Source organism: Orcinus orca, chromosome 2 (genome assembly GCF_937001465.1).
Source record: "Orcinus orca chromosome 2, mOrcOrc1.1, whole genome shotgun sequence".
Lineage (NCBI taxonomy): Eukaryota > Metazoa > Chordata > Mammalia > Artiodactyla > Delphinidae > Orcinus > Orcinus orca.
In genome coordinates this window covers 94405498-94417897 of record NC_064560.1, presented here as the reverse complement: position 1 = coordinate 94417897, position 12400 = coordinate 94405498, and the positions used below count along the sequence as shown (strand labels likewise).

At 43.3% G+C, this 12400-nt stretch overlaps 2 protein-coding genes across 12 annotated transcripts in view; both read left to right on the top strand.

The window, feature by feature from the left end:
• The window catches only part of TRIP4 (thyroid hormone receptor interactor 4), a 67465-nt gene extending 65524 nt beyond the window's left edge, over nucleotides 1–1941 (top strand). For both annotated transcript variants that reach the window (XM_033437137.2, XM_033437135.2), the window contains exon 13: nucleotides 1637–1941. In XM_033437137.2, coding sequence (XP_033293028.1) covers nucleotides 1637–1704 — 68 coding nt within the window. In that variant the 3' untranslated portion in view covers nucleotides 1705–1941. The remainder of the gene's footprint in view (nucleotides 1–1636) is intronic.
• Nucleotides 1942–3182: 1241 nt separating this feature from the next.
• ZNF609 (zinc finger protein 609) overlaps nucleotides 3183–12400 on the top strand; it is a 237744-nt gene continuing 228526 nt past the window's right edge. For 6 of the 10 annotated variants that reach the window (XM_049705881.1, XM_049705880.1, XM_033437131.2 and 3 more), the window contains exon 1: nucleotides 7276–7428. The gene's annotated coding sequence lies outside the window, so the exon portion shown is untranslated. Of the gene's footprint in view, nucleotides 3558–5982; nucleotides 7429–12400 lie in introns of those variants that run through there. The other 4 variants (XM_033437130.2, XM_033437128.2, XM_033437132.2 and 1 more) reach the window with 4 other exon arrangements.

Genomic DNA, 12400 nt, shown 5'->3' with positions numbered 1-12400 from the left:
CCACCAGCTTTACAATGAGTACTCTTTTATGTTTATCTGATATCTGCTATTTTTGGTTACTTAGTAGTCCCTATAAAGTAAAGGTTTTGAAATTTGTGGTGTCTGCTTTTCTTTGTTTAATTCATTTATTGAGCACCTGCCATTTGGTAGCCTTAGGGATACAACGGCAAACTTGCCTCATAACAGGGCCCTTTGCCAGGTTGCTGGCACATGTTCGGATTTTCAGCAAGACAGCCTGGGGGATGAAAGAACTGCTAAATCTCTAGGAGAACTCTGTGCTCTAAAGCCCAAATTAAAGTCAACATCATTGTGACTGTTGTGGACATCATTTAGGATATCACTTAGTGATGGTTTCTGAGGAAGGCCAGAGAAGGAAGTAATGTTATTCCAGAGGCAGATGTCGCCCTGGAAAGATGAGGAAGAAGAAAAAAATTAAGAAAACAGGGAAACGTGTTAGATTGAAGTAATTTTTTTCACACTCTCCTTGTGCAGTAGTCCAGACATGTATTCTTACCTTAGTTGGACAAATGAGAATATTGAAGTCCAGAGAGATCTAATAACTTGCCCCAAGTCACTCATCTAGTTGGTATCAGACAAAGGAGGACTGGAACCTGGGTTTCCTGGCTTTGTGTCCAGTGCTTTCTCTCTTATACCTGATTACTGCAACAAATGAAAATGACAACATACAAGGGGCAGTGGTTGTGGGTATAGGCCTGTAGTACACCCAGCTGTTTTGTTTTTGTTTGTTTGTTTATTTAGTGCCAAGGCTGAACTAAACTATTTCTGTTTCCAGCATCAGCATCTCTATTGACTTAAATAAGACTTTTTGCGGGAGAAAGCAACCTGCAAGCTCTGTTCTCAGGCCAGGCAGACAGGAACTCTGTTAGTTTTTCTTCATGAGATGGATATTTCCTAAGGCGGCAGCTACCACTGAACCCAACTTTATCCTGGTAGATCTGAGAAGTCAGAGGTCGGAGACCACATCCGTGAAGTACCTCTCATTAGGGTCACCTGGGGCAGGAAGGTTGCTTGTTTTCTAACTTTAACACTTAGGAGAGTCATACAGCCTATGACCTTTGCCCTTCTTAACTGGTGTTAGGGGCCCTTTGTCAGTAAAGCATTCATGTGGATTCTACTCCACTGTTTCAGGTCACTCCCCCTATTAAGTCTGAGGCAGCAAAAGAGTGAGTTGAACTGCTTTTCTCACTGTGAGGGAGGTACATGCATTATGCTTAGCCAGTTAACAGGTCAGAGGAATGGGTTTCCCACTGTGTGAAATGTCTTCCTTTATCATTATGTGTGTATTCTTTAAAAACTTGCCTTAGCATGAGGCACTCTGGAAAATGCAATGTTTCTTTTCTAGTAACTACAAAATTAGAAATATTAACTTCTTAGATTTTTAGGTGAATACTCATTGTGTCTGTGTACGTACGTACATTTGTGTGTCCCTATACAGTGTTCCCATTGCTTCCTCATTCTTACAGAATGAAACTCTGAAGTTTGAAAGTGTCTGAGTCCTGAAGCAAGATAATTGAATGTGACAGAAGCACAGTAACCAGAAGACCTGGGAGGCCATGAAAGATTTGCATTGCAAATATAAAAAATAAATAATGAGGCTTCTTTTTCTCCCTTACAGGGAAACTGGATTCCAAGATCCATCAAGGAGCAAAGAAGGGGTTAATGAAGCAGAATAAAGCTGTCTGACCCAGGAAAAAAGGAACTATACAGCATAGTGGAGTTTTGTGTACTAAAATTGCTATCCACTGGTCCTTTGGAATTGAAGCAGTAGACATCTAAAGGCTTGGCATCAGGCTTGAACCTCTCAGAATTTAAACTCATCAAAATCTGTATATTTTTCTTAAAGAGTGGGATTCTTACTTTATGTAGTGGGTCAAAAATCTTTGGATACATTATTTATAAAGACTTATTTTAAAAATTCTAGATCTTTGACATTTTTCTCAGAATGATACAGAAGAAAAAGGAACAAGTTGGAAATTATTTTCCTCTCTGAGGCTTGGATTTGTTTTAATTAGGAAAATTCTTAACCTAGGTTAACAGTATTTTAAGGGACCACTTGAATTTTAAAGTTTTTTTTTTTCAAAGTGATAACCTGGTAGAGTATTAGGATGTTTGAGGAATTGTGTTTAATAGAAACGTGTGATTGGACAGAGAGGTTTTTAATCAACTTTGCTGCTCTAGTCCAACATCTCTTCAAGTGAATAGTATTCAGCTGAGTAACCTTCGCTGGCCGATTTTGGTGGGGGGTGGGGTGGGGGGATAACCTGAAGAGGTGCTGCCACTTTGTTCTTTGGTTTGAGACATTAGGACATGAGAGGATCAGACTGGGATGAGATAGAGCCACCTGCTAAAGCAGCATGAAACTGCCCTGTTTATTTTGTTGGTATTGCAAAAGTATCACTTGGATGGAGAATTAGAAACAAACAAAAATAAAATCCTTTCAGTAAATGCATCCAAATATCCCAAAATGCTGAAACCAAACCCTTTAAGCCATCCATACCCCAAGAAGCTATGAGCTTTGGAAAAATAGGAGGCTGGTTTGAAATGAGATTTTTACTAGTCATTCTGGTCCCACTTAGTGAAGCACTTTTTTTCTGAGGCTGTTCAGAAGAGCTGTCAGAATCTCAGTTGCTGGCATCCTCAGGAAATTCACGGTCTTAAATGTGTATGTTCTGCTTTTTATAAAGCAGCACTACCACACTGGGGAAGTTGGATTCCCTCCAGCAGTTGTGTGCATGACTTAAAAAAGAGAGCGCAAGGGAGAGAAAAAAGTGCCCTGTGTTATGAAAAAGATTAATTTCCCCTTTCTTTAATCCTTCATATTCAGCATTTATTTGCATTGAAATGCCTCCACTCATTATGCATTGATGCTCACTCAACTGTGAACCCTGCTTGTTGCAGAGCTCCGGGCATTGGTTTTGTGGGGGCCTGATCACTCTGGATTCCCAGGCAAAACCCACCCAATTCTTGTTCTAGTGATGAAGGCATGTTGTATTCTTTTTTTTTTTTTTTTCTGTTCAACTTCTGTAGAGAAAGTTGGAAAGGACGCCAATGGCAGTTCTTTAGGGAGGAAAAAATTCTCTCTCTGGCTTTCTGCAGACCCTAGTACTATTAATGAAGCCACACTGGGTTCACTATGCAGTTAATAGTTTACCAAGCAGTAGCAATTTGAATTCTGTGCTGGAATTGTCTGGTTTTCTTAATACCAAAATAAAATTGAAAGGTAGGAGGTGAAGAACCTAAGGAGCAAAAAAAAAAAAAAAAAAAGTTTATCTTTCTGCCTTTTTATTTGAACGACAGACAGCCTGAACACAGAGGAGTATGGATTGATTTTTCCACCTGGATAGATTGTGTGTGCATGCCTAAAGAAAAACATCAGGAGATGCAAGAGTTCAGGTTATGCAACCATTTTGTGTGCCGTGATAAGAAAGTTTACGAGAACTTTACAAGTTTATGGGAAACCCACCTCAGCAACCAAAATATGCAGCTGGAGCCACATGAGTAAAGGCAGAGTAACTTGGAAACTTCTCCTTTTCATGGTTAGACTGTGAAAGACTCTCTTCAGTTCACGTGGTGGTGGTATAAGGTCTCTCTTTTATTTGTGGAGACACCCGGGAGGAAGTGTGGGAGAGACTTGGGGGTAGATGGCCGTCAGTTGCTCAGTGATGAATAGCATAATTTAAAGCCTAGTGGAAAATCTTAGCAGCCCGAGTACAAACTCGCCCAGGAGTAGCCTTTCAGTACTTTACAGCACTTTGCACTGACCCTGTAACTCTGGGACAGCTTGGCCTGAGGGAAGGTCCACATTTCTGAGCTGGTTTACTTCTGCAGCCTAAATATCTGTACCCTCCTTTGGATGGTTGGGTTCATTGGCTCTCAATTTGTATAGTGGCTAAAGGATTCAGCGTTTTTGTTTTTCTAGGCAGGACACAGTCTCAATTATATAAGCTCAAAGTAGGATATATATAAAACTGGAGTCTTTCTCTGCCAGGATTTTTAGGAGGCTTTGGCCTTGCAGATAGATGTTTGGAATGGAGTAGGGGTGGGGTGGGGTGGTGTTTGCTTGCTATAGCTAATCTAGAGAAAGAAAACTAGGTGTCCCTTTTTTTCTTTTTAAGCTGGAAGTTTACAGAAACCCGTTTTTTCCTAGGGAGTAGGTATAAAAAATTGACTATAAAGATTGCTTTTACAAATAATTACAAAGTTATGGCTTTTTATGAGTTATAACCCTAATCTCTTTCCATTTTAACTACTGTCTCTACTGAAGTCCATTTATGTGGATTTCATTTCGTTTGGTAAGTTTTTTTTTTTTTTTTAATGCTTTTACTAGAGCTCCTAGCCAAGATAGAGACAGTATTGGGGTTGTTCTCTTGCCCAGTTAGACAAGGCCAGTAAAAAAGCAAGCATCTATTAAACTAGAGAAATCAGCTAACTTCAGTTTATTAGGCCTTGGAGGGCAGGAAAGAAAGTCCTGTGATGAAGGATTTTTTTTCCTTGAGATTCAAATAGCAAGTGCACATCTGCTGTTCTCAGCTTCTGTGAATGTGTTTGGAGGGAGGTGATCCATATCACAGGCTCCAGCAGCATCAAGGAATCTAGCATGTGGAGGGCTTTCTAATTCTCTCTTGCAGAGAAGAAAGAACATAGCCACAGTGCCATCCTCTGACACAAAGAAACTTGTGTAAATTTGTGTCCATTTATGTGTGTGCACATAATGTGGGTTAATTCATGCGGTGAAACCTGGTAGACTGATTAGATTTCTGTTGTGACAATGAAGAGTCTAGAAAGAAAACCTAGTAAATATTGTACCCTGACTTGACGTCAGGTAGATAAGGTGGGGCAGAGAGGGCAACTGAGAATGTGTAGATGTGTCACAGGAAGGGAGTGAGATGTTGGGACAAGGGGTCAAAAATGTCAATATATGAGATTTGAGGAGCGTCTAGAGCTGTGCTGTCTAATATAGTAGCCACTAGACACATGTGATTATTTAAATTAAGTGAAATTAAGATTCAGTTCTTCAGTCACAGTACCATATTTCAGGTGTTCACATAACTACATATAACTAGTGACTTCTGAATTGGACAGCTCAAGAATAGAATATTTCCATCATTGCAAAAAGTTCTATCAGACACTGCTTGTTCAGAGCAGGGGTCAGCACACTTTTTCTGTAAAGGGCCAGACAGCAACTATTTTAGGCTTTCCAGGCCATATGGTCCCTGTTACAACTATTTAACTCTGCTGTTGCAGTGCAAGTGAAATGAATCCATAGATAATACGTAGGTGAATGAGCATGGCTATGAGCCAGTAAAATTTTTTTATGGACACTGAAATTTGAATTAATATATTAATATAATTTTCACATCACAAAATAGTCGTCTTTTGATTATTTTTCAGCCATCCAAAAATGTAAAAGCCATTCTTCTTCTTAGTTCATGGGACATACCAAAACAGGCACTGCACCTGATTTGACCTGTGGGCCATATTTTGCCAAACCCTGGTCTAGAGGAATAAGAAGTCAAAGCTTAAGATTCTTTTACTGTATAGGACATCAATTGCTTGAAAATTTTTAATGGTTCTTCTAGGCTTGAAAAATTTCTGTCTAAAAATTGAAGTTCACTGTAGGAATGTTTGCTTTGTTCCCCATTTTTGCAGTCCAGTCTTTTTCAGTGGTAGAGTCATGCTCTTCAGTAGAAGATGACTACTCAAGTGTTAACCTTTAATTCATACCTAAGTCTCTAAACCCTTCTCTTTGTCTGCCTGCAAGTAGCTGAATCCTCGCTTGTAACATCGTCCAGTACAGATTAGAGATCTTCTGTCACCTGGGGTCAGTTTTGTTCTTGTACGGTCCTAGAACAAGCTGAATATGGGTGGATCAAGGGGAGATTATTTTTCCTAGGCCAGATAGGCTTAGTGTTCATCTTTAGCCATCATCCCCTGACACACACACACACACACACACACACACACACACACGCACACACACCTTTTGCATGTGTATTTGGAGATATAAAGGGATTTTATGACCTGGCTGTATCCCCAAGTCACATACTCTCTTGAATGGCACTGTTGAAGGATGCCTCAGGGTAAGGGAAAGGAAAGATAAAAACTGCAGAGCTGGGAATTCCCTGGTGGTTCAGTGGTTAGGACTCTGCACTTCCACTGCAGGGGGCACAGGTTTGATCCCTGGTCAGGAAACTAAGATCACACATGCTGCGCAGCCAAAAAAACCCTGCAGAGCTAAGATGGTCAAGGACATAATTGAGGCTAAGACTTGAGAATTAAGATAAATTTCTTTTCACAACGGAAGGGGGTGGACGTTTTAGGGAAGAGGTGGTGAAAAGTATGATAAGTTTCATGAGTGAGAGGTGAGTGGGAGGGTTCACTTAAACAAGGACAGGATGCCTACTAGATAGAGTGCTGGGCAATCAGATGAATAGCAGATAAGATAAAAGTTACAATAGTTGGAATGGTGGGTTGGAAAAGAACCGTAGGACTTTTAGATAATACAAGGCAACAAGATTTGGTGATATGGGGTGGTGAGGTGAAAAGTGATATTAGAAGGATTTGAATTAATCCTTTGAATTTGGGTACTTTTAGGAGGAAAACTAGTGGTAATCCTACAAAAGAAATTGGAGAACAAAGGATAAAAAATTAGGGGATTGATACTTTGCTGAACCAAGGGATAAAATGGGTGAAACACGATGAGCTGTGCTTGCTCTTCTGTTCTTTGTGGATGTTCACGTTCCGACCCCTTGTGACCCTTTCCTCTCCCCACGGTTGGACACCTACAGAATTGATGTCTTCCGCATTTAAGGTATGATACTTCCCCAGAGACCTCTCTGCGAGGAAGTCTGGTCCAGCGAGAGTTCTTTCCACGAGGAGAGAGCGTTAGGTTCGAGCTCTCCAATCCAGGTTTCTTTGAGTTTATCTCTGTTTTAACCGGCTCGCCGGGTTTTCCAGCATTCCCAGAGCTCCGAGTCTCTAATCCGGGCTCCGAGTCTCTAATCCGGGCTCCGTGTGACCGCGCGTTCCGAGACCCAGGATTTGGTTCGTCCATCCATGTTCCGGGTTTCCCCTGCGCTCTACCGCTCCAGACTGCACACCAGCCCGGGATCCGGATCCGAGGGCCCGGTAGTCCAGTGTCCGGGTCTTGCGGGCGGCCCTGGTTGTCCCGGATCGCGGCGGCGGCGGCGGTGGCGGCGGCGGAGGGACCCGCGGCCCCGGACACAGCGGCACCGGCGGGCGGGGCGGAGCGGCGCGAGGAGGGGGCGGAGAGCCGGAGACGAGGCGGGGTGGGGTGGGGGGGAGGGGCCGCGGGAACGGATGGCGGCCTGGGCCCCGTAGCAGCGGCGGCTCGACGGCCCGGGGCCCGGGCGGGCGGAGGTGGCGGCTCCCGGGACCGGCCGCGCGGTGAGTCCGGAGCTTTGTGTGGAGCCGGGGTTGGGGGAGGAAAGAGGCGGCGGCGCCGAGGGGGCCAGGGGTAGCGGCGCCTGACAGAGGAAGTGGGGGTTGCGAGGCCGGGGCGGAGCGAGGGGGAAGGTGTGTATGGCGCGGGTGGTGGGGTTGTCGTTGCGCGGGTGGGGGAGGGGGCGTCGAGGGGCGCGGGGTGAAGTTCAAAGCGCGGCCAGGGCCGGTTCCGGCTGAGGGTAGGGGTGCCCGAGAGGGGATTAGGGTCTGGCCAGGTTGTGGGGACAGGCCAGAGAGTTTCAAAGGCGAGTCTGGGTATCTTGAGGGGGCCCAGGGCGACTGGAGCTAGTCAGGGAGTTAGGGGGGTTCAGGGCGAGGGTCTGGGAGCAGGACGTGTGCGCAGCCCAGGAGGGGGGAGCAAGGTGGCCGGGAGTGTGCAGTAAGTAGGTTGTGGGTGTGTACTCCTTCCAGTCTTCAGGTCACATTTACTCCTGTCCTTTTCTTCAAGATGGAGGGATTCCTGGGCCTGGCCTTAACTGCTATCCTAGTACCCCCGGGAGGGTTTGTGACCCTGTCCTGTTTGGAAAACCCATGCTGCCCTCTTTTCCCTTTATGTGTAATTACGGTTGGATCATCTCTGTGCTTTGCTCAGATTCTCCTTCCTCCCTCTGGGGTTGAGGAGGAGGAGACACATCTGACCAATTAATGTGTGTTTGTGAAACAGGCAGCAGCAAACAGTCATTTCAGGTTCTAGGAATTAGGCTCACACAGGGTGGAGAGATCAGAGCCCTTCAGGGGGAATATTTCTGAACAAATCACAGATGATTAAATTCTCTAAGAAACAGCTTCCAATCTAAATGAGAGTGGGAAAGATGGGGAAGAAAGCCTGTCTGTTTCCAGCCATGTGTCCAGAGCCCTAGGGGTTGAGGAGAGTCCTCAATCCCCTACAGGCCTCTCTTTTCTGTATGAGGCTTTGCTCTGCAGCCTTGAGTTAATTTCACCCCTGCTGCTTTGTCTTGGGGGAGGGAGTGCTGGTTTAGGCTGTTGTGAGGAGATGACTGTTCTGCTGCCACACACAATAGTCGTGTCATTTTATCGGGACTGCTACCCCAGGGCTGAGAACTGCTGCTGCAGAGATAAACCGGTCCCTCTCACCCGCCTATTGTGTACACAGTGAAGGTCATAGGTTCAAGTCTTGTCTGAGAGCTTTGGATATGCTCCATCTCCCAGGCTCCTCAGTGCCATTTTCTTCCTTTTCCAGACTGGGGCTTGCCATTGGAGGAGGCCAGACAGAAAGGCTCTTCTTTTTGAGTGAGGAACAATGCAGAGCTCATTGGCACACATTTTTCAGAAGAATAGGGAATGCCAGCCATGTTGTTGTGCCTGCCTCTTTGGCTAGCCTGTACTAAGTTGAGGAGGAAGAGTGGCTGGGAGGCCCAACCCTGATGTTTGTGTCAGACTTTTAAGGAAGAAGACTCCAAGGGGAGGGTTTTACTCTTGTTTGAGCCAGCATATTTAATCCTTTTTATAGAGATGGGACACACACAAAGATTTTTGTTTATTCGTTTAGGAATACCACTAAAAACCTGTGCAGGGTTAAGATAGGGACTCAAGGACCAAGTACCTTTTTAATGGTGACTTCCTGGTCAGAATAATTGCACGACAAAAAAGCCACAGAATTTGCCTATCTGGGCAAGGGCTGGGGAAACGAAACAACTTTCCTTTTTATCTTCATTTTAATTCAGATGAAAGGAGGTGACTTGTTCATTGTGTAGAAAATCCATGTGTGCTTCTGTGTTAGGGAGAAGTTTGCCAAAGAGATGAACATAAAAAAAAAAAATCATTTGAGATCTTGGGAGTTACTAATGAGAGAAGGATGAGAACAAGCTAGAAGGAACCCTGCCCTTGCATTTACCTCATAGAAGTGCCCAAATAGCATTTAGGTACTATTAGTTGGGTAAAGAATTATTGGGGGCTAGAAATGAGGTTTTCCTTTAGGACATTAAAGAAAACTTTTCTTTGAACAGAGATTAGAAATCAAGCTCATTGTGGGAGGACAGTTGTATACAATATACACTGTACACAATAGCCAACCATTTCCTATAGAGTGTTGTTGAAGAGGAACTTTAGCCTTTGGTTGTGGTAAAGGTCTTTCTGAGGCCCTAAGTCTGACCACGTTGCCTCCCTTTTCTCTTTCAATGAGTTTCTTAAAAATGATGGCTTGCCACTTAGGTGTTGGGCTTTGTTAGGAGGGAACAGGTTGTTCTGACCTTTATGTTTCTTGATGACCGAACTGTCTTAAGGTCTTACTAGAGGTGTTGTCTGTCTTTAGACTGTTTCCAACTATATGTCCTAGGTCTCTGAGTGAAGTCTCAGCTAAACTGAGTCCAAAGCTTTTTGCTCTTGGGCTGTTGGCATTCATTTCTTAATCCTGTCAGGTGACAGTGAAGGCAGAAGCCTCAGATTAAATTTGCCCTGATTAGATTTAGTGGTTTCAGAATTGGGCCCTTGCCACAAGGAGTCTTATAAGTCTTCTGACTGTGACCATATTTCAGAGAGCACTTTGGATTTTTTTCCCCCAGCTTCTTGTTAGAAAATGTTTCCTTGTGAGAGGTCTAGATAGCTGGACAGATTATTGCTTATTTTGTGTGAGGATATGGAAGCATAATTTTGGCTCCTGGTAGTAATTATGCTGCAATTAACATATAGCAACTAAATGACTGGAACAGGATAATTTGTTGAGGGGTTTACTGATTGCTCTGTCAAGTGGAAGTGCCACTCCTTACTTATTTGACTCAGAACACTACTGCCTGGGCTCAGCCGTGGAGACTTAATAAGTACAGGAATGATGTGTGGTCTCTAGAAGTTCACACTCTGTTTTCTCTCTCATCACTGCCAGGTACTATAGAACCTTCTAGTGCCACTTTCTCCTGCTCCATAGGTAGCTAAGCAATTGTTATTTCCCTTGTGGAAACTGGTCATGGATGGGAATACTGCCAGACAGATGGGGCCACTCTGAGATGAGGCAGCCTTATGTTGTGCGGCAAATTTTCTTTTAAGCAGCTGAATTCTCTCTCCTGCCTGATTTTTAAATATCAGATTCCTTTAAAAAAAAACAACAACCCTGCAAAATACAAAATCACATAGTGTACTAAATATGCCTTTGTGATATCTCATAAAAGTTGGCTATGACAGACAAAATGAAGAGAGGCGATGCTGATTGGCAGGTTCAGGGCCCACTAAGTGTCAGTGAAGGACTGTTTTCACTAAGGAACAGGTAATTCACCAAAGCACCTGCCTAGCTGGGCATGTGGAATTGGCAGCAGCTGTGCAGTTGCAGAGGGATTATTGAGCAGGTGGTTAAAGAATCACATGCCACAGTGACAAGAAAATACTTGGTCTTCTGTGGTTTAGGTTCAGTTCATATGTGTGAAATTCTTCTTTGTTTCACGTTTCTTAATGCCTGATACTGGTTTGTTAGTGAGATGATAATGGAATAGAGAAAAGAGATTCTTCCTTTTCTCTGTGTTTCTTTTAAATTACTGAGTAGCTTGCCTTAGACATGGTCCTAGACGGCCCTATTATATTTCTGTGAGTTCTGGCTTTATGCCCTATGAATGGGAAGGGAATAATAGTAATTCAGTGTTTCTAGCACTTGTTTATTAGGGGGATAGGGAAGGAGAAAATTCTTTGCTTTTAGGGTAGTGAAAAGGATTTAGCTGCTGGGAGGATACCCAGGTGCAAAGGATGTAATTGACTTTTTGTGTTAAGTCTACCTGACATATCTTACTCAAGACTTTCACATGTGTTTTTATTTTATGAATGTAATTCTCCACATGAAGTTTGCACCTCTTCTGTTGTTCGTTTTATTCCATTTTTAGCTTCTCCCAGCACCTGTATAACTCTTTTTTTTCTGGCTTTGAGATTAACATCACTGTTAGAATCAAGTCATCATCAGAGGGCCAAATCATGCTAAGGAAGTATCTCAACTAAATGTTTATCTTAAAAACAAGTATAGCATTTCCTGTAACTTGGAGGAGGACTTTCTATTTTGAGGTTTTCTGCAAATTCCCAGAATTTCCTTCTAGGTTATCATCATCTTCTGTTAATATCATTTTATTTTTCTTTCACATGATCATGCCACTATAGTAGGCAGTGGCATAGAGCCTAAAATTTATAAACAAGCAACTTGGTGTTTATTTTGTGACTTCTTTAGTGTCCTCCAGTGATTTTCTGTGTTGGGCTGATAAGCTGTGTGCTTGAAACACACGCAGGCACACACATACACACAATCTAATTGAATTCACAGTGTATTAATTAACAGTTGATTGACAGCAAAGAAGTGACTTTAAATGTTTTGGAATTGAGAAATCCCTTTTCCAAGTGAAGTGAAGGCTCTGATCTGTCAGAGAGGTTGAGACAGATTTAGGTAGATGGCTGGCTGTCTGGATGGATAGATAGATAGAGTTTTTTGATTGATTTAGGGAAAAGGGAGGCAAACAGTGTGACTGAGGCCAGGGCCAGTGGACCACTACAGAGACAGGGACATTTGCAAGAATCTGTTTAAACCTAGTTTGCAACCTAGCTTTAAGTAGGAGCCTAGCAGTCATTTGTATAATATTCACTTCTGGGAAAAAATATAAACTTCTTTATTTCCCCATAGGAAGCCATCGCAGCTATTTGTTTTAAACTGTTCACAAACCACCATGTATTTTCCTAGCATTCTCAGTAGTTTGCTTCCTCATGTTTTTCCCCCTCCTCCATCTCCCATCCACATTCTCTGCTCTGAAGACTTCCCTAGCAGCCTGGAAACACTCTAATTACTGTAGCTATTATAGTCACAACCCAGATCTTCCACCTCCTTCCCACTCACCCCTTTCTATCTTCCTTCCCCCTCCCCTTGCTCTAGCAGCAGGAGTTGAACTGCAGTCTCATGAGCACAGTCAGATCTATGAATGAGCTTTATATCTTGTCA